Source organism: Melanotaenia boesemani, chromosome 5 (assembly GCF_017639745.1).
Source record: "Melanotaenia boesemani isolate fMelBoe1 chromosome 5, fMelBoe1.pri, whole genome shotgun sequence".
Classification (NCBI taxonomy): Eukaryota; Metazoa; Chordata; class Actinopteri; order Atheriniformes; family Melanotaeniidae; genus Melanotaenia; species Melanotaenia boesemani.
In genome coordinates, this window is record NC_055686.1 from 35,876,098 (window position 1) to 35,897,120 (window position 21,023).

General features: G+C 41.1%; 1 protein-coding gene across 1 annotated transcript; it reads left to right on the forward strand.

Annotated features, from left to right (window-relative positions):
* The first annotated feature begins 698 nt into the window (after positions 1 to 698).
* Positions 699 to 20,568, forward strand: htra3b (HtrA serine peptidase 3b). Its single transcript, XM_041984855.1, has 10 exons — positions 699 to 1,381; positions 12,045 to 12,144; positions 13,760 to 13,892; positions 14,487 to 14,576; positions 16,007 to 16,201; positions 16,375 to 16,407; positions 17,620 to 17,734; positions 17,815 to 17,872; positions 19,526 to 19,621; positions 19,713 to 20,568. Exons 1-10 carry the CDS (start codon positions 967 to 969, stop codon positions 19,879 to 19,881), a joined length of 1,404 nt encoding a protein of 467 aa, XP_041840789.1. The 5' UTR covers positions 699 to 966; the 3' UTR covers positions 19,882 to 20,568.
* The last annotated feature ends 455 nt before the right edge of the window (positions 20,569 to 21,023 follow it).

Here is a 21,023-nt window from a genome sequence, read left to right on the forward strand (position 1 = left end):
CACACACACACACACATATATATATACAAAGCCTTTTTTTTATTTAAATAGATTTTAGTGGATGACAGAATCAAATAGGCTAATAGACACAGACATTAAAATTGTAAAACTCAAGTAATGTTTGGGAAAATGCATTTAATTGCATTTCAGTTCAAAACAGTAGAAAAAGAAATAGCAAATATCACTGGCCCAAAAATTAACAGACCTAAATTTTAGTGTCATTTTAAGTTCTTTAACAGATCCAGCTGTTCTCTGATTAAGAGTCTATGTTACAGTACTTTAACATTTTTAAATGCCTTTGTTCACACTCTTCATTAATAGGCACTAATATCTGACAGTAAGCCAGGGCGGGATCAGCCAGTATAAGTCAATATGGAGTATGAATTAATGAGAACGCTGGCTGAGAGAGAAGATGAGGGGCCAACACAAAATGATTATTCACACACATACTCACTCCTATAATTTAGAGTCACCTAACATTAACCTAACATGCATGTCTTTGGGCGGTGGGAGGATAATTATGCATTTAATGGATTATTCAGTATTAAATATATCACTGCAACACCTTTCTAACTCCACATGTGTGTGTGAGAGAGTATTAGTGTATCTAGCCCCATCTGATGAAGGAGGAGGAGGATGAGATGTGACTAAAGATCGCTCCTCCTCCGCGAGCCGCTCCAGACAAAGTTGTCCAGACAGACACAGCTGCAGCTGGAGGAGGTCGGCGGAGAGGACGTTTTCTCCCCTGAAAGCCGCACATTGAGCAGGGAAACTCTCCATCTGCAGCCTGGCTGACTCAGTTCTGGACGCAGAAACTGTTACAGGACAGAAACCGTTCCCGTCCAGGAAGGACCGTTTCCTATTTATTTATACTGTTTTTACTTTTTCAGAGTCGTGGCCGTGGATCAGTAGTGGGGAAACATGATAAACTGACTGATTGCTGCCAGCCGCTGATCTTCAGTTAAAATGAGTCTTTTCTGGTTCAGTTTGGTGCTGGTTTATCTTGGTGAGTCCGTCCACACACAGCTGGAAGGAAAGTGTCCATCCCGGTGTGATGTGAGTACATGCCCGAGCCCCAGCTGCCCCAGCGGCTACGTCCCAGACCGCTGCAACTGCTGTCTGGTGTGCGCCCAGGGAGAGGGGGACCCGTGCGGGGGCGGAGACGACCTGCCGTGCGGGGACGGACTGGAATGCAAACACACAGCCGGGAAGCGGCTCTCCAAGGCCTCCTGTCGTTGCAGGTTCAACCACAGGGTCTGTGGCAGTGACGGGAAGACGTACGGTAACGTGTGCCAGCTGAAGGCCACCAGCAGGAAGGGTCTGCAGCAGGGACTTCCAGGCATCACCCAAGTCCAGAAGGGACCCTGTGAGACCAGCACAGGTAGGGTTTACACGTAGCTGTGTGGAGGGACCCAGTTCTTCTGATAACTGGAAGCAGAAGAGTTTATTCTTCATAAAGTAGTGGCTTTAAACTAAGGATGTCACGATTATTTGATTTTACAATTGATCCCGGTAGTAAACGCTACAATTATTTAATCTAAAAATTGTTATATAAAATATCATGTATGAACCACATCAACAGATCAGTGCAACTTCTGCATGGAATGAAAACGTTACATCACTTCTTGTTTCCGGTGTTGCTTTTTTGTTTTTTGGTTCTGTGAGGGTCTGAAAGAGGCTGGCTGAGTAGGACACAAGGCCAAAGGAAGAACTTTTCCTTCCAAACAAACGGATTAAGACATTTTTCAAACAAACAGCAGCTATTCTGCTAAAGCACAGCTGAAGTCAAAGCTAGATGGATGTTTTTTTCTGTTTCTAAACTCTACTCATTTTAAAAAGAAATGTTCAAAACCATTTTTATAACATGGTTTACAGAAAGAAGCTTCTCACCTGAAACCTTTTCCATCTGAGAGAAATCTAGATTTAGCTGGACTGAGACTTCTTATTTACTTTACTTTTGTTGCTATGTTAGTTTTTTGACATGAAACGAGATGAATAGAGAGAAATTAAAACTAAACATTAAAGTGCTGGGAAATTGATTTAAGCATAATATTTGTAACAATCATAAAGTTGTGATTATTTTGTTAAATAATAATTGTTCCAGGAAAGTTTGAAATCATGACATCCCTGCTCCAGATCAGACATGTAGGCGACCTGAACCAGAATGAAAAACAAACACATTTAAGGAAGTGTTAATGCATTAAAAAAGAGGTGTCAAATATACGGTCTGCGGGTCAAAACTAGGCTGCCAGTGGTCCACTTTCACTTCCAGATACTGGAATGAAATATTTCACCATTTTGTACATCCAAATAAGTAACTGAGGCAAAATATAGTTGAAACTTCACTTTTTTTTTCAGAAATTTCTGTGTCCTAATTTTCTAAAAGGATAGTTCATTAAATGTAAACATCTTGATAATGTTCTGGTACTTCTTTGTACTAAAACAAAGGAAACGTGGAGCTGCTGATACTGCGGCTGATCTGTATCCTTTCTCTTCACAAAAATGTCAGAAATATTTTCTTTTCTCTTCATTCTTATATCTTTCAATAGAAAATCAGACTGATTACAGGATATATTTCTCCATATTTCCATGCTGTAGCTAATTTTAAATCAGCTAGCATCCTTGCTGACATGCTGTTTAAATGAAACATCCTGTTTAAATATAATAAGAATACAACTGATAACATCATCTTGTAGTACAGTAGTACTCTAACTTCAGCTGGGATTCATCAGCTGTTTTGTCAGATACTTTTTGTAATGGATTGCCAAACCAAATGTATTGACTTGACACAAAAAGTAAGGAAGTTAATGTTTGGTGGATTATTTCCCATATACTCAACTCTGCTGCTCATCCTACAAATGCAATATTCTTTCAAATGTATTGTAGGAGCCAAATGTCGGATTATTTTTTTTCCTGTATAATGTAAGGGTGCACATGCATAGTGACATAACTGGTGATTGTGGGTGGCACTGTGGGTGTGTTGGCTTCATTAGTGTGTATGCTCACCTGTGTCGGGTTTGGGCCTGGAGCATGGAGGCAGGGTGAGCTTGGGGAGATATTTTCTGTTGACCGTCATCGTTATTGTCATTGTCATTGTTACAGTCATTAACGTCATCTAAATGCACTGTTTCAACACCATCAATGGAAGTAAGTCCTTATTTCTGAGATTGTGATAGATATGGAACAACAAACATCGTGACAAGTGCAATGATTCTGCGTGATGCATCTTCAATGTAAATCCTCATGCTGAGGGAGACGCATGCTTTAGAGGAGCAGCAGGAGATGCTGCAGAGAAAGGAGGAGATAGATTTGGACATGGAACTGGCTGCTTCTATGGGTAAAGTGAATGTGTTAAAGGCCTCTGAAGGTTCTTGCGTGTCTCGTGTTTCTGCAGACGGGATGAACAGCTAACTGAAAAGAGGAAAGAGAACACAGTTGAATGCTAATTCTGCAACATTCGTGCCTGAGTTTAATACGGAGCCGTTAACTGCAGAGGCTGTAGACGATGTCCTTTCTCTCAGTTACACTGCTGTGGAGCCAAAGACAAATAACAATGCTGGGCTTCCTGCTGCTGTGACTGGGGCCGGTCTGCCTATAACATCAAATGGTGCTTTACATCAAACAGCGACACATAGTTCTCCTGACTCATCTGTAACTGCATTAGAGAGCAACACAGATCAACGTTTCCTCACAGTTCTGGAAAAGGAGAATGAAAGAACATCTTTATTAGCTGAACAACAGTCGCTTTTTCTATTACCTAAACAAGATTTACAGGTTTTTGATGGTGATCCGCTGCAGTACCAAACATTCGTAAGAGCTTTTGAACATAACATAGAAGAAAGAACTCAAAGCCAGGATTGTTTGTATTACCTCCAGCAGTATACGAAGGGTCAACCCAGAGATTTAGTCCGAAATTGTCAACAACTGCCTCTTTCTCAGGGATATTCAAAGGCAAAGTCACTACTTAAACATCATTTTGGTGATTCATTCAAAATTGCTTCTGCCTACATGAATAAGGTGCTTTCCTGGTCAGTGGTCAATGCAGAAGACATCAAAGCTGTACAAGCCTACAGTTTATTGTTACAGGAATGTTGCAATTCCATGGGAAATTCTTTGAGTGACCTGAACGTGCCATCGAATATGCAAACCATTATAAAAAAGCTTCCTTATAAGTTGCAGGATCAATGGACAAGCACGGTTTGTTATTATTCAGGAGAAGTTGTGCCGCAGAGTCACGTTTCAGGATATTGTTGAGTTTGTGGAAAGACAAGTTAAGATAGCAAGCGACCCTCTTTTTGGAGATATCCAAGATTAATCTGGAATGAGAAGAAAAGAGCTGTAAAGAATGATGCGCGTCTGGTAACTGGTGGAATGTGCTGCTGTGTCCTCTGTCAGAAGGAGACTCCCATCCAGAGACTGAGTTGCATATAGAGCGCTTTATTCACCATACAACGGCGGCATTACAGGGATTATAGTGTACCATAGCATGGTTTGCCTTGGTGTGGTTTTTCTAAAGGATAAAAAATACAAGAACATAAGTACAAATTAACTAGTGGACTAAATCAATACAAACAGCCCTATTACAATGAAGTTACAGTGCTACACTGTCATTTGAATAAGTTGTATTAATGCCCCAAAGGTGGTATATAAATGAAGATGCTCCCACAAATCACCAGCAGAGGGCACTCCAAGACCAGAAATGCCTCCACTGTGCGTTTTTACAGATAAACAGTTAGGCTGCCCATGATTCAACTTAAGTAACAGGCATTATGCTGTACTTCGCCATAGCAATAACATAGTTAAGGAACTAAACAGGGAACACTACTACACATCTGATACAAGCATAAATTAGCGAACATATGGCTAAATATACCCATCCATCCATCCATCCATCCATTTTCTGCCGCTTATCCTGAGTCGGGTCGTGGGGGCAGCTGCCTAAGCAGGGAAACCCAGACTTCCCTCTCCCCGGCCACATTCACCAGCTCATCCGGAGGTATCCTGAGGCGTTCCCAGGCCAGCCGAGAGATGTAGTCCGTCCAGCGGCTGGCCTGGGTCTTCCTCGGGGCCTCTTTCCAGTGGGACGTGCCCGGAACACCTCACCAGGGAGGCGTCCAGGAGGCATCCTAACCAGATGCCCGAGCCACCTCATCTGGCTCCTCTCGATGTGGAGGAGCAGCGGCTCTACTCTGAGCCCCTCCCAGATCACCGAGCTTCTCATCCTATCTCTAAGGGAGAGCCCGGCCACCCTGCAGAGAAAACTCATTTCGGCCGCTTGTATTCGCAATCTTGTTCTTTCGGCCACTACCCACAGCTCATGACCATAGGTGAGGGTAGGAACATAGAGGTTTGCCTTTTGGCTCAGCTCCCTCTTCACCATGATAGGCCGATGCAGAGTCTGCATCACTGCAGACGCCGCACCGATCCACCTGTCAATCTCCCGTTCCATCCGTCCCTCACTCGTGAACAAGACCCCGAGATACGTAAACTCCTTCACTTGGGGCAGGATCCTATTGCAGACCTGGAGAGAACACTCCACCCTTTTCCGGCTGAGGACCATGGTCTCAGACTTGGAGGTGCTAATTCTCATCCCAGCTGCTTCACACTCTGCTGTGAATCACTCCAGTGAGAGCTGAAGATCACGGCCCGATAAAGCCAACAGAACCACATCATCCGCAAAGAGCAGAGACCCAATCCTGAGGCCACCAAACCGGATCCCCTCAACACCTCGGCTGCGCCTAAAAATTTCGTCCATAAAGGTTATGAACAGAATCTGTGACAGAGGGCAGCCTTGGCGGAGTCCAACCCGCACTGGAAATGGCTTAATATATTTCTGACAAATTGATAACCTAACCAGGAACTCAAACATATTATAAGCATTGCAACATAAACAATATGGAAGAACTAGCAGTAGCTTACTTTCATGTGACGCACACCAATCTCAACAAACCAAGGATGCACACACTGGGGCGCCGAAAAGGGGGGGTAAGGGGGAAGGATTCTCGGGGCCCATGACTGACAGGGGGCCCAGAAGGGCCCTCAATGCAATTGTAATACTAACAAAATTATCTAATACTCAATGATAAACCTACAATCACACAAATATTTTAGTTACAAGAAACACACACAACTACACACAAAATATTATATAATTCGAGAGCAAAACTTCAGTAGTGTACCATTTAAGGAAATTATGATAAAGATATTAGAACTTTTTCTCCATTTGTTTTTGTTGTTGTTGTTGTTGTTGTTTTGGCACCAGAAAAGTCCTGCAGAGAACACAACAGAGCACCTCAAGTGATTTGGACACTGACTGGCTCAGAATTTCGTACAGATATGTACAAAAATCTGAGCATTACTTTTGTAAGAAATTATACAAACAATCCGTGTTATAGCCTGCCAGTCCCCTAGTTGGTAATAGACTCTCAGCTGGTTAATAAATATGACAGAAATCCAAAAGGAAAATAAAAGGAAAAACAAATAGCTGATGAAGGAAACCAGAGAATTGCTGAGTCGTGGAGTAGGGCGGAGTGGTAGCCTAGTTGTTACAAAAGTGGGCTTGGCTCTGGAGGAACTGTGTCCCTGATGACTGAACTCATGTTTTCCTCACAAACTGTGCAAGAAGATCATAATAAAAGTTCCCACTTTGTCCGTAATGTGGCAGTGGTTTGGTTTAATGAAATATTGTTTGTGAATGCCAAAACAGGAAAAATGACTTTTATTTTTATTTATCTGAAATGTGATTTTATTAGAACCACTGACAAAATTAGATTTATTCTTCTCTTGGTTGACCTTGATGTAGTAACATACTTCATTTTTCATAGTAACATAGGGGCAGCATGGCTCAGCAAGGTAGAGCAGTCGAGGTAAAGCGCAAGACACCGAATCCCAAATTGCTCCCGATGGGTCGCGGTTGAGCACCTTGCATGGCAGCTTTCGCCATCAGTGTGTAAATGTGTGTGTGAATGTGACGTATGATGTAAACCGCTTTGGGTATCATTCCAGGTACAGTACAGCGCTATATAAATACGGGCCATTTCCCATTTCCCCAAGTGGTTGTCATTTTGATCATGTTTTTGATTGTGGTCCGGTGTGTGTGATTCTGTGAGTACAGATGCTGGCCTGCCCATCAACTAAAGCTTGAGGCGCACTGTTGATGGGAGTAAAGTTTGGGCCCTGTGAGCAGTTGTGATGCATTTGATCTTTTATCTTTTAAAGTCTGCAGACATTCATATAAGCAACCAAGATGCTGTATAAACAATATACATAACCAAATAAACCAAATATAAACATAAATAACCAAATAAGATAAAAGCTGTCAAAGAATTCATTCATTCTCTGTACCGCTTCGTCCATTACGGGTCGCGGTTAAGCTGGAGCCTATCCAAGCATTTTAGCAGGTGAGATGCAGGTACACCCTGGACAGATCACCAGTCGATCGCAGGGCCAACACAGATAAGGGACAAATAACCATTCACACACACGTTCACTCCTAGGGAGAATTTAGTCACCAATTAACCTAACATGCATGTCTTTGGACAGTGGGAGGAGGCTGGAGTACCTGAAGAGAACCCACGCATACACGGGGAGAACATGCAAACTCCACACAAAAAGGCCACCGCCCCCCAGGTTCAAACCTCCCCTCAGCCGAGGCTCGAACCAGCAACCTTCATGCTATGAGGCTGCAGTGCTAACCACCACACCACCCTGCAGCCCAAAGAATAATGTCAAAGAATAATTATTCATAAAATATTACTCAAAAATGGAAAAATCCCAAGAGCTATAGTACATCTCAGACTCTCCAGGACTCAGTTAAATGTTAAAGTTTATGACTGTCCAGTTCGAAAAGAATTCAAATGTAAAGATGGAAACCCACGTTCTGAATAAAGCAGTAAAGCAGTCTCTAGCATTTACACACTTTCATACAGCTCTCATGCTCATCAGTGGCATTGCTTTTGCAATAATACTCAAATGATCAAGAGGGGCCTTTAACCATAAAGCTCTCCTTGGCAAAGCAAATTTGTTCAGCACAACACAGCAGCCAAACCATCTTTCTGCTAAAAAAAATAAATATATAACAGAGGAAAGAGTTATCAAAGTGAGCTTTTAATAGAAGCGGAAACATCTGTGCACTTCCTGTCTCCTCGGTCTATCCGACATGCTTCTAGCACATGTTTCTCTCAGAGAGCTGTAACTTCCTGAATGACTGTGGTCCCCTGGAGAAATCTGTTCATCCATCAGCCTGTTGCTCAGTGTTGTTTCCAGCATTTATAAGCAGACAGTTGTTGTTATGTCAACAGCAGCCTACCTGGACATAATGACATTTCTGAGCATGTGCATGGTTATACATTCATGTTTAAGGTGGGCTTGTAAAGTGATCTACTCCACCACTAAAAACATGTCTAAGTACTTTCTATCACATTTTCAAGGAAAGTTGAGATCACTAAGACGTCATTTAGAAAAACCCCTCTTACAGCTCCAAGCCAGAGTACACGGACCAACCAGAACATAGATGTTCTGGTTCCGGTAGTGGTTCTATATATTTATCCTAGTTAGAACAAAGATAAAAAATACAGAGAAGGCTATAAATGACCACATAAGAGCTATAAGAAATTTAAAATGACACAAGTACACACAAAGGGTAAAAGTGTGTTTTTAAACAAGACTTAAAAACGAGAAGAGAAGGAGCCTGTCTGACCTGCAGTTAAAGCTCATTCCATATTTTAGGAGTTAAAACTAAAACGGCTCTGTCTCCCCTGGACTTATAAAATGTTTCCAGGACAGTTATTTTTTTATGTTTTTGATTTTGTGAAGACCTGTCTGTACATTAAGTTTTTCATTAGAGAGAATAAAAAAATTACTTGAACTTGAACTAGATGAATGGGAAGCCAATGAGGGGACACTAAAACCAGAGTTATGTGCTCTTGTTTGCTGGTACCAGTTAAAATTTGTGTAGCTTGTACCGGCTGTAGTCGTGAGACGGAAGCTTGGCTCATTCCAATAAAAACAGAGTTACAGTTAGTAAAAAAAGCATGGATAGCCATCTCTAGGTGACGTCCTAACAGGAGGGGCTTGGTTTTTAACAGCCTCTTTAACTGAAGGAAGCAAGACTTTACGACAGTATTGACCTGTGAGTCGAGTTTTAAGCTGCGTCTGTTTTTACACCTAAATTTGTGATACTGGTTTTTTTTGTGTGGTGCCAGAGAGAAGTAAAAAAAATGGGTACAACTGGAGCCATTGGATTTTAACAGCATGACCTCTGTTTTTTTTCATTAAAATTAAGGAAATTCAGAGCCAACTGTTCCCTGATCTCATTGAGAGAATAAAGGAGAGGCTGAACAGAACCATTACACTTTACAGGGAAATAGACTTTATCAGCTTTTCATCTGCATATAAGTGAAAAGGCATGCTGTGCTTTCTAAAAGTAGCACCAAGCAGCAGCAAATAAAGAGAGAACGGGAAAGAACCGAGAATGAAGCCCTGTGGGATCCCCCGGTAAAAAAATCCATCATGACACAGAAACTCCGATCAGAGAGGTGGGACCTGAATCACTGCAGAGCTGAGCAAATGATGTTATTGTTGATTTTGCTGGTTTTCCTCCCAGTTTCTGATTGGCTGTTGTCTTCAAGCTGTTTTCCCTCCTGGTTGCTGATTGGCTATCACCTTCAGGTTGTTTTCCTGCGGTCCTGAGCAGACTGAGGCTCTCTTCCTCTGTAGTTTGGTTCAGTGGCATGTCACAGACATCTGACAGAGATTACATCCTGACCACACAAGTTTCCCAGTTTTTAGGAGTGGTCAAAGGATTTTTCAGCTCCCTGAGGACTGAAAGTAGCCCAGCGTGAAGTTAAATCATGACTTCTGCTCTAAGTCAGTGAGGCAGTACATGGAAAAACAATTCAGTAAAAAAATAAGACAAGTGCAGTAGGATTAACAGGCTTGTGTGGGTCTTTATATATAAACTGTAAATGTTACTGTGAATCATTAACATCAAAACTATTTTTTCATTTATTCAGTCAGCTTCAAAGATATTAATACCTCAGGGAAAAAGTGTAAGCAAATGATTGTTCAGCTTTTGCCTGCCCTGTTATTTCTGAATCCCGTTGAGGTCTAAAATAACAAACCAACTAAAATAACCAGTCTATTCCTTACAGGCTGTCTAGCCCAGCAGCATGTGGTGCTGGTCAGGAGTCAGAGTCTACTGTACTATTACTGGCTGAAGATTACAGCCACTGGCAGGAATAATGATAATATAATAATATCCTGTTATTCTGCATGAATGAATAAAGAGCATTTGAAGTTCTTCTGAAAGAAAAAAATGAGCTGGAAAGTTTGAACTTCTCTTAACAGCAGTGATGTTGAGCTGAAAGTAATCCTCAGAGTAAAACATGTTGTAACCAGACTTCTAGTACATTAAATCCCAGTTATGTGAAACTGCAGCTGCACCAGTCTGTGCTGACAAATGTCTGCAAAAAAAAAGCAAGAAAAACTGTTTGGTACTGTCCATCTTTGAGTACCAGTTTTTTTCAGAACTGCCTTAATTCTTGGTGTCATAGCTTCAACAAGGTGTTGGAAACATTCCGGAGATTTTGATATAAACACACAATGAGTGTATGTACTAATGTAAAAGTTCTGTATTTTATACTCTTCCAATTAGCCATCTTTTCCTATTCCTTGTTCAGTGGTTGTTTCCCGAATATTGGCCCCCTAATGGGAAGATGTTGTAACTTAGTGACGTCCAGTTGGTTGGGTCCACTTGAGTAAAATACATTGTGAAAGCAAGCCAAAGGAAGGTGGGAGATTTTTTTAGAATTCCTCCCCCTGGACGATCTTGGTGGGCTTGTGATATTAGCTTCTAGCCTTCTCCACTGTATTTCACATCTTTGTCCGTGTGTTGTTCATTTTAAAGCCAGACCTGCTGTTTTGTCTCTGACGTGCATTCCTGACTTCTCCTTGCGGTAGCATCTCTGTTTTACTTTACTGATCTCTATATTGATCTGTAGCTGTGATAAAAGGTTTGTATTTTGAATATATTTTGAATTTTGAATATATAAGACTTTGTTAGTGTCAATGTTGGGTTTCCAAGTATCCAGTCGTCCCACATCCTCTGCATATGTCCCCTTTGGCCGGTAATGGTGCCATTGCCATTACAGAAAAACCACATGTGTGACACATGCTGTTTTTCTGTAAGGATGGTGGCTTAATATCTCTATCTCTCACGCATACTTATAACGAAGGTTACTGGAGGTGATATTTCTCTCTCTGTGAGCAACATAACTCAAAAAGTTAAGGACAGATTTAAATTAAATTGTCAGAAAGTTTCAGAAATGGAATAAGGAACAAATAATTAGATTTTGGGGGTAATCTGGATCTGCACACAACCTTTTTCATGCAAGGTTTGGCATTTATCAATTTGTAAGTGTGTCATTGTAGATTAGCGTCGCAGCACAACAGTCGCTGAAAATAATTATTAAACAAACCTCAAACCGTCATCTAAGCATAAGCAGCGACATACTCAGCACTCAGAATTAACCCATTTGCAAAAATACAAATATATTTAACTCCTCTATTTAACAAGTAGGCTAATGCTTCCCATGCTGTGCACTGTGCAGTTTTTTACCGGACTGGTAATAATGCTGTAGGCTACCAAATTTTCTCTTTTGGAGGCTATAAAAAGTGGCTTTATATAACAGAACCTTGAACACAGCAATGCTTAGCTAATGCAAGTAAACTCAGATGTTTAGCGATTTGAAAAAGTTTTATTCACTGTTTTTAATGTTTTCATTGATCTCTGTCATTTATATTTTCAAGTGCGCGAAGTCAGATATGAATATTTCATCAATCACATGTAGATCCAACTGTAAGTTCATTCCTGCCGTCAGATGTGCCTCATTTCTACATTCATTTGATAAATGGGGACCAAAGTGTTTTGATGCTTATGACACAGAGAAAACAAATGTCCCATTCAGACCACGTTTGACATACTTGTGTAATGTGAGTATTCCTACTAATACTAATGAAAAACACAATTCTTCCTGCCAGTGTAGGTCCTTCTCCTGCCTCCAGTCCTCGTTACAAGTTCAACTTCATTGCTGACGTAGTGGAGAAAATTGCTCCTGCTGTGGTCCACATCGAGCTCTTCCTCAGGTAACCAGTGTTCTTGTTTTACACATTTTAGAAGCAGACCTCTCTTCTGGTGATAGAAGACAAGAGTCTCTCATGTAAAACTAAAAGAATGTGACTCAAAGTCAAACTGATTCTTTCTGCAATAACCAGGTCCAGGTTCCTGTCATCCTGGTACTGAATAAAAACAGTTTGGACAGACTGAGAACTTGCTGTCCACCAGATCTACTTCATTTGTACTAGACCAGTTCCAGTCCGGTCCCCCTACCTGACCATTTTCAGGGGATCTTCATTTTGACCTGTGAATCATTCAGGCAGTAAAATGACTCCTATCTCAAGAGATCGACCAGTGTTTTGTCAACATGTAACAGAAAGCAGTTTAAACAGATTCTTTAAGCTTTATGTTACTAGCACTCTGTCACAAAGACGCATCATTTGTTCCTGTTTTTTTTATTTGGGCTATTGACGTTCACAGTGAGATGTATTGTGCCACTTCCAATGTACCTCGCTCGTTTTCTTGTTTTCTTTCATTACTCGCTCTTTTGCTCACTGCACGTCGTAATAGATATTTTCTACTGTTTTTTCCACACAGTAACGGTTTAACTTATTCTTGTTCTGCTTTGCTTTTCTGGGATCTTTAAGTTCCTTGTTACCTGCTACATTCTAATCACTTTCATTAAGTCCTCTGAATTAGCATAGCTACTAGCTCTCTCTCCACCTCCTGCCTTCTCTTACTCGGCGTATCAGATGTTAGTTACTCCTCTGCCTCCTTTAGTAATAACGTACGCATAATAAATGTAGCTTTTTCGTAGCTTTGGAAGGGAGACTCTGCCCAGTAGCCATGTTCTTTTCCACTGTGTGATCACAATAAATTGGTTTGAACTGATTTTGTGTGTAAAATGTGCTGAGATGACTTTGTCGTACATTGGCGCTATAAATAAAGCTGAACTGAACTGAATTGAATTCAGTTTCATCTGTGAAAAACAGCAAAGATAAGACAGTTTGACAGACAGAAAAAAGGGTTTTAGCAGCAACAAGGTGATTATCAAAGACCTGTTAGCTGAAAGCTTGGCATATATTAGCATGGTGTGCAGAAAACCAACAAGTAGAGAACAAGAGACGAAGGGTCAGGACTACAAACTATCTACAGCAAATGAACAGGATCTGAAAGCAATGTCCAGAAGAAATAGAAGCAAATCCTGCAAAGGCCTGAACCAGGAACTGAGAGATGCATCTGAACCTTCAGTTGATCCATCTATTGTTGGACGAAACCTCAAACATTGGTATCAGTCTCAAAGTCTGTACATGTAAGTCTTGGAAAGATATCCCTTCCCAAAGTCCTTCAAGAAGCCTGGAGAACTATTTCTGAAAACTGATAAAAGAAAAGACAGAAAACTTGTCGAAGAGGGTTTAGAACGTGATGAAAGATAAAGCTGCTCAGACCAAATATTCACTTCGAATTCCTTATAACTGGACTGACTGGCTGTGCTCAGTTACCAGATTTAGATTTAGACTGGAACATGTTTCAGTTAACCTCTGCTGTTGTCTGCTATTTCCCTGACAATATCTACAGAAATGAGGGGTGACTGAGGATGTTTGCACAGTACTGTGAGAACTGATATTGATATTTATTCCCCAGACATCCTCTTCTTGATCGCAACATCCCTCTGTCCAGTGGATCGGGATTTGTAATGTCAGACAATGGACTGATTGTCACCAATGCCCATGTAGTGTCCAGTACCACCCCTGTGACAGGCCAACAACATTTAAAGGTACACAAATACCTGATAATTGTCTGCCTTTCCCATTGTAGGATGGGTAGATCAGCAGCATGCATCACTAACATTTACACAGAATAAATCCCATGTGTCATTTTGTCTGCTGAAGCAGCTGATGAACCTTCTGGCAGGTGAAAATTTAAAAACAATCACTATTGTCTCTAGAGGTGTAATCTGGCAACAACTCAGCTGGTGGCAATCCAGTGTAATGGGTTGATCCAGTGTAAGTGTATTAAAAAGCAGTTGATTAGAACAGAGTAGGAGAGACGTAAATACACATTAATTACCGACACTGGCTGATATAAGGCACAATGCAAATACGTACTGTTTTATATTACTGCGATGATGGTTAACAACTACAGAAAAGACTATTCTGTCTCAACATACTGGGAAAGTCTGGGACACAACTTTTTGCCCATATCTTCCCAGGCCTATTTTCTACCACAGATGTTACTGAGAGGCAAGAGTTCAGAAGGAATGACTAAATATGGGACATAACCTGACACTGCTGTATGAAAAACACTCTTCTAGGAAATTATCTTTCTTTCAAATTCACTGGAAATGCGATTCATCTGTTGGGTTTTGCAGGTCCAGATGCATAATGGTGACGTATATGAAGCCAGCATCAGAGACATCGACAAAAAGTCAGACATTGCCACAATAAAGATCAATCCACAGGTAAGTCAGTAGGTCTGTAATGATCTCACCAAACAGATAAATAATGGAGGCTATTAGCTCTTATGGATATATATGTATACAATCATTACTTCATGTTCAAGAATCTATATTATCCCCTGGGGGCAATTAGTTTTACAGCCAGTAACAATTTGTATAATAAAAACAACAGACACGTCATATCACAACAGATCATTTAAAATCCTAATAAATCTTTTAGTCTGTTAGTCCTACACCTCGGCAGCAGGTATCTACCTCCAGATACTCCAGATCCAGTTACTAAGGACTCAATAAAACAAGAATAAAACATTCTCATCAAAGTAAAATCCACATTAAAAACATGAAGCTTCTGAGGAAAAATTCATTCGCTGATGAATAAATGTATGAATGAATGAATTACAAAGTAAATCCACATCGGCTTCAAAAGTCAGCTTGTCATCAAGCACAGCTCCCAGGTACTTGTACTGGTTCACCACTTCAACAACGTCACCTGAAATGATGACTGGTAAGATGACTGGACTTTCTTTCCTAAAATCAGTAATCATCTTCTTTGTCTTAGGGGTTTGTAACATTTAGCTTTATCAAAATGCAAAGTTTTAAGCCTAATTTTGAGGTTATGAATGGTCTAGTATCTGGTCAGATAACTGAAGGTTCTGCCTCCCTGACCCAACAGGGAGCTCTTTATACAGAGAGGGGCCATATAATTGAAGCTTATGCCTCCCACTCTACTGTTAGAACCTAGGAACCACAAGTAAGCCTGCAGTCTGAGAGTTTTCTACTGTTTTTGGTGTGGAGCTGAAACATTTGGAAAAGAAAGGAGAGATATCTGAAAACTTCTTGAACAGAGTACATCTTTGAGGTCAACTTGGGTCACTGAGCTCTCAGTCACCAAATGGACTGGGTGAGATACTTGAAGTAAAAATGTTAGCATTGGCATTCTGAGATGAAGATAAGTTAACTTCAGGTCCCAGCTTGACTCAATTTTTATATCCATGACCTAAAACTGTTTACTCTGGAGAAAGACCAAAAAGGGTGGAGTAGCTAAAGGAGTAAACTGAGACAAATTGATTTAAGTTTCATTAACACCATCTGTTCGCTGAACACGTGTTTCCACTTACTTCCATTCTTAACATTTTCATCACCTCCCTTCATCAGTGTGGATACGATATGTTTCTGTACAACTTGGTTTTATTCATCATAGCTGTAAACTCATATTTTAGGCTGGTTAGCAAAGATGAATTTTTCATAATTATGGTACCTTTTGCTGTCTAAGCAGGTCATAAAAAGCTGGTCACCTTCGATCTGGTCAAATCACACTAAAATGAATTTGCAGTCTAGATAAATAATAAAACTTGAAAGTAGGTCCTCCATTGTTCCAAGCAGGTTGGATGAACTGGATTCAGCCAGTCCGCTGTGTGTCCTTGCTTCCTCAGACCAAGCTGCCTGTACTGTTCCTGGGTCACAGCGCAGACCTAAGGCCAGGGGAGTTTGTGGTTGCCATCGGGAGCCCCTTTGCCCTCCAGAATACTGTCACTACTGGGATCATCAGCACTGCTCAGAGGGATGGGAAGGAGCTGGGCCTCCAGGACTCCGACATGGATTACATCCAGACAGACACCATTATCAACGTGAGAATATAATACTGTAAACAAACAGAGTTTGTATGTCATTCATTCATTCATTCATTTGTTTGTTCATTTGTTCACCCATCTATCCATCCATCCATGATTTGTTCTAATGTCAGGTATCTGTGTGAGTGTAACATACCATCTGTGTGTGTTTTCTGTGTTAAACGTGACAGTATGGGAACTCAGGAGGACCTCTGGTTAATTTGGTAAGTTTTTCATTTTAATGCAAACTTACAACTTTTGTTTGATCTTGTTAAATCTACGATTTGAATGTCCAAATAGGACATTTGCTATTTTTGAAACAACTAAGAAAGTGCAGACCCTAACCAGTAAACCTGAACACCACTGAGGGCCTTACCAGTAAACGTTGAGGACAGACCTGTAGGATGCTGACATGGGTTTTATGTCTTAACATTTAGGATGGCACTGCACTTTGTAATGTTTCATGTTCCAAAACCAGTTTTCTTACTGTTGGTATTTTGGATCAAATATGATTGACTCAACTGGCAACCTGTCCAGGGTGGACCCTGCTTCTTACCTAGCTGCTGAGGAATATTTAGTATAGAAAATGGATAGCTGCATGTAAATTAGTAATTTATCATGATTTCAACACAGTGAGCTAATTTCTTACATGAAAATGTTTTCTGTGAGGAATTGTTTTTTCATTTTACACACACACACACACACACATATATATTTAAATATATATATATATATATATATATATATATATATATATATATATATATATATATATATATATATATATATATATAATTTATTTATTTATTTTAATTTTCTTTTTACTCTTCTGGGCTTCTCCATTAAACTAATTCTTAATTGTGTGAATGCTGGATATTGAATTCAGACCAAGTTAGCAGATTTATGGAAAGTTGTCCAGAGTGGACTTATTATACAGAGGAACAGTCTTAAGACATTCATTCATATTCTATACAGCTTAGTCCAATTCAGGGTTGCAGAGAGCTGGAGCCTAGCCCAGCAATTAGCAAGCGAGAGGCAGGGTACACCCTGGACAGGTCCATTACAGGGAGACAAACAACCACTCACACTCACTCCTAGGGAGAATTTAGAGTGACAAAATAGCCTAACATGCATGTCTTTGGATGGTGGGAGGAAGCCGGAGTACCCGGTGAGTATCCGCGTATAAACAGGGAGAACATGCAAACTCCACACAGAAAGGCCACTGTTCGAACGTTCCCCAGCTGAGGCTCGAAACAGCGACCTTCTTACTGTGAGGCCGCGGTGCTAACCACCACAGCACCATGCAGCCCCTAAGCCAGTCCTAAGACTTAAAGGACTAAATCACAACCTGCTTCAGAATCTGTGTGGAACTGGGATTGGGCCAATATAATATAAACAAAACTCCCAGTTTCTTATGGTGGCCTGCTATGTTTTAGGATGGAGAGGTGATCGGAATCAACACTCTGAAAGTTGCAGCGGGAATCTCGTTTGCCATTCCATCTGACAGGATCACCCGATTTCTCAATGACTCGATTGACAAACACAGCAAAGGTGAGTCTGGTGATGATGTTCTGGTGAAAGAGCTCTGCTGAGGTTCCTGCTGGATGAGCTTTAACTCTTTTGTCTTTCAGATATAAGGTCAATGAAGAAGCGGTTTATTGGAATCAGGATGTTGACCATCACACCAGCGTAAGTACAACTGACAGAAATGATGGAAAACAAGACAGAAGTCAAAGATGAACATGACATTCTGTCATTTCTTAAGACTTACAGTGCAAGTTCCAGTCAAATAAAATGTAAAACAAGAAAATCTGTGCCTAAATGATTATTTAATTTAAGATCTCACTTCATACAAAGTTTCCTTTTAAGTCATCTCTTATACTGTATGTCCTATTTGAGACATCCATCCAACCTCTACCGCTTATCTGAGGTTGGGTCATGGCTGCAGCAGCTTCAGGAGAGTAGCCCTGGCTTCCTTCTCCATGGCCACTTCTTCCAGCTCATCTCAGAGAATCCTGAGGTGTTCCCAGGCCAGCTTGTGTATGTGATCTTGTTCTTTCAGACACTACCCACAGCTGGTGACCACAGGTGAGGGTAAGAACGTAGATCGACCGATAAATAAAGAGCTTCGCCTTTCTGCCTAGCTCCTTCACCACTGCAGTTGCTGCACCAATCCAGCTGTCAATCTCCTGCTCCATTCTTCCCATCACTAATAAACAAAACCCTGAGATACTTCAACTCTTCCACTTGAGACAGAACCTCATTCCCAACCTAGGGAGGACACTCCAACCTTTTACGGCCATGGACCATCTCAGATTCGGAGGCGCTGATTCTCATCACAACCGCTTCACACTCGCCTGTGAAACGCTCAAGTGAGAGTTGGAGATCACGGCCTGATGAAGCCAACAGAACCACATCTGCATAAAGCAGAGACCTAATCCTGAGTCCCCAGACTCTGCTTCTTCTTTGGAAGATTTGTTGATGAGATTGAGGAGGTCTTCAGAGGTCTTCACCTCCACTGACCCACAACTTCCCGAGTCGATATTAGCAGCACCCTATCCCCACTGTACACAGCGCTGATGGTGTTGATGGAGATTCCGTAACGAGTACAGAAATCCACTTGGATTCAGATCGGTAGGGGTGGTTAGAAACCCCTCCAGATCTCACTGTAATTGCCTGCATGAGAATTGAAAACCCCCAGGTGAACAAGGGAATCCCCAGAAGGAGTGCTCACCAACGCACTGTCCAAGGATTAAAAAAAGTGTGAGTACTTTGCACTTGTGTTTGGTGAATAGACACAAACAGCAGTCAGAACCCTTCCCACCACCCAAAGGGAAAGGGAGACAATGCTCATCTATCGGGATAAATGCTAATGTACAGGCACTGAGCTGGCAATGAGTATGCTCACACCTGCTTTGTGCCTCTTACCAGGGGCAGCTCCATGGTATTAGAGGGTCTAGCCCTTCTCAAGCAGAACCTCTCAACCTCATGCACCAGCTCAGGCTCTTTCTCAGTCAGAGCGCTGATGTTCCACATTCCTAAAACCAGTTGGCGTTAACAACCTGTGGCCTTTTCAGGCTGAGCCCCAGGTCCCTGGCTCCAGGAAGGTGCCCCACTTTCCCTATTTCAGGGCGAGGTATCTCAGTCTTCCCGATTCAGATCCATCAAGGTGTAAGAACTCAAAAATCTGTCCCAGAAATTATTCTTCTCTAGAGTTTACCCATTAAATGTTTATAGGTAAGTATGTCCAAACTTTTAACTGGTAGTGCAACTCATGTTATTATTCTGTACAGCTCCACCCTGGCTATTTTAAGTCAGTGACCGAATGTGTTTATGTCTCAGGTTAATTGAAGAGCTAAGACAACAGAACCCAGACTTCCCTAATGTCACCACTGGAATTTATGTCCATGAGGTTGTTCCTCACTCTCCTGCACAGAAGTAAGTTTATTTTTCAGATGCAGTTTGTCACTTGTTTTTAAATGAACATGACTGACTTACCTGTGATGAGTCTGTTCTTCTCTGCCTTCAGAGGTGGCATCAGAGATGGTGACATAATTGTGAAACTGAATGGCAGACCCCTGATGTCCACGGCCGACTTGCAGGGAGCCCTTCAGGAAGAGACGGCCCTTCTGCTGGAGATCAGGAGGGACAATGATGACTTGCTCTTTAACATTGAACCAGACATTATAATGCAGTAGACATCAGAAGCACAGCTTCTATGTAGAGTTTGACTAATGAGTCAGCAGAATCTATGCACCATAAGTGCTCAGATCTAATACTCTGCTGACTTACTGTTAACCTGGTTGTGCCAGAGAAGAGCACTTGACACATTCTGCAAAGATGTTGACCTTTTACAGCTGTGATTTCCAACTGCTCAAACCAGAGGTGTTGGAACAGATGATTACATGTACACTTTACAGAGCTGCATAAACCCAAACCACTTAAATGTCAAATAAATACTTGAATTTTTAAGTAAAATGAGTCATGCAACTTCAATTCCAAAAAAGTCTGGAAAATATTAGCTAATTTTGAATCTGACGGCAGCAACGCTCTGTGGTTTGTGCACATGTCTATATCTGAGTAAAGATACTCAACCAACTCAATGCAGCTGATCTAGAACCAGAAACTGAGTGTGTTTCCTCAAACTCTTAGTTTTTTTCATTCAACCTTACCTCAGTAGATTTTACTGGAATATCAGCTGTTGAGGCGAGTTGCTGCGGAAATGGAGGATGTGAAATGTTTCCGTGGTGATGAGCAGTGATGTTGTCTTTAACAGGCAGTAGTCTGAATGTTGGAGTTGATCTTTCACAACTGAAAATAACTTTTCCTGGCTATTACTTTTTTTTTTTTTTTACAAATGTTTAATTAAAATTCTGATATAAAAATATCTGTATTTTTTAAAACAGGTCAGTGACTGTTGATGCTCTGAAACCGCTCTGAAGTTATTTTCCACTGCTACAGAACACTTGATTGTATGGAAACAAGGAAAGATCTCTTCAGTCGGTCATAAACATTCCAGAGAGCTGAGAAGTTGGAATGTGGTGAAAAAAGTTTTTATAGTTCAGTGATGAGTTTCTGCAGATAAACATTTGTTCTAGTTTTTATAAACCATTACAAGGTACTGAGTTTATTTTTATATCAGCTGACAGTCTTGTTTGACTTCCTTTTATTTCCTAAACAGCAGCATCCTCAGTGATGAAAACGACTGCTGGGTTTATGTTCCCTTTAACGCAGTCATCTGTCGTCGGACCGGTTCCTGACATAAGCCAGCTGTCAGCAGATTTACTGACGATTGTAAAAAGGGTTCAGACATAGTGAGCTCTCTTTTACTGCCATGGAG

Bases quoted from the DNA above. Each gene is read 5' to 3' on its own strand.
- htra3b (XM_041984855.1), top strand. From the start codon at position 967: ATGAGTCTTTTCTGGTTCAGTTTGGTGCTGGTTTATCTTGGTGAGTCC. The intron at 16,408-17,619 runs GTAAGTTTTTCA...GCTATGTTTTAG, and splicing joins GAGGACCTCTGGTTAATTTG to GATGGAGAGGTGATCGGAAT. The intron at 17,735-17,814 runs GTGAGTCTGGTG...TTTGTCTTTCAG, and splicing joins GATTGACAAACACAGCAAAG to ATATAAGGTCAATGAAGAAG.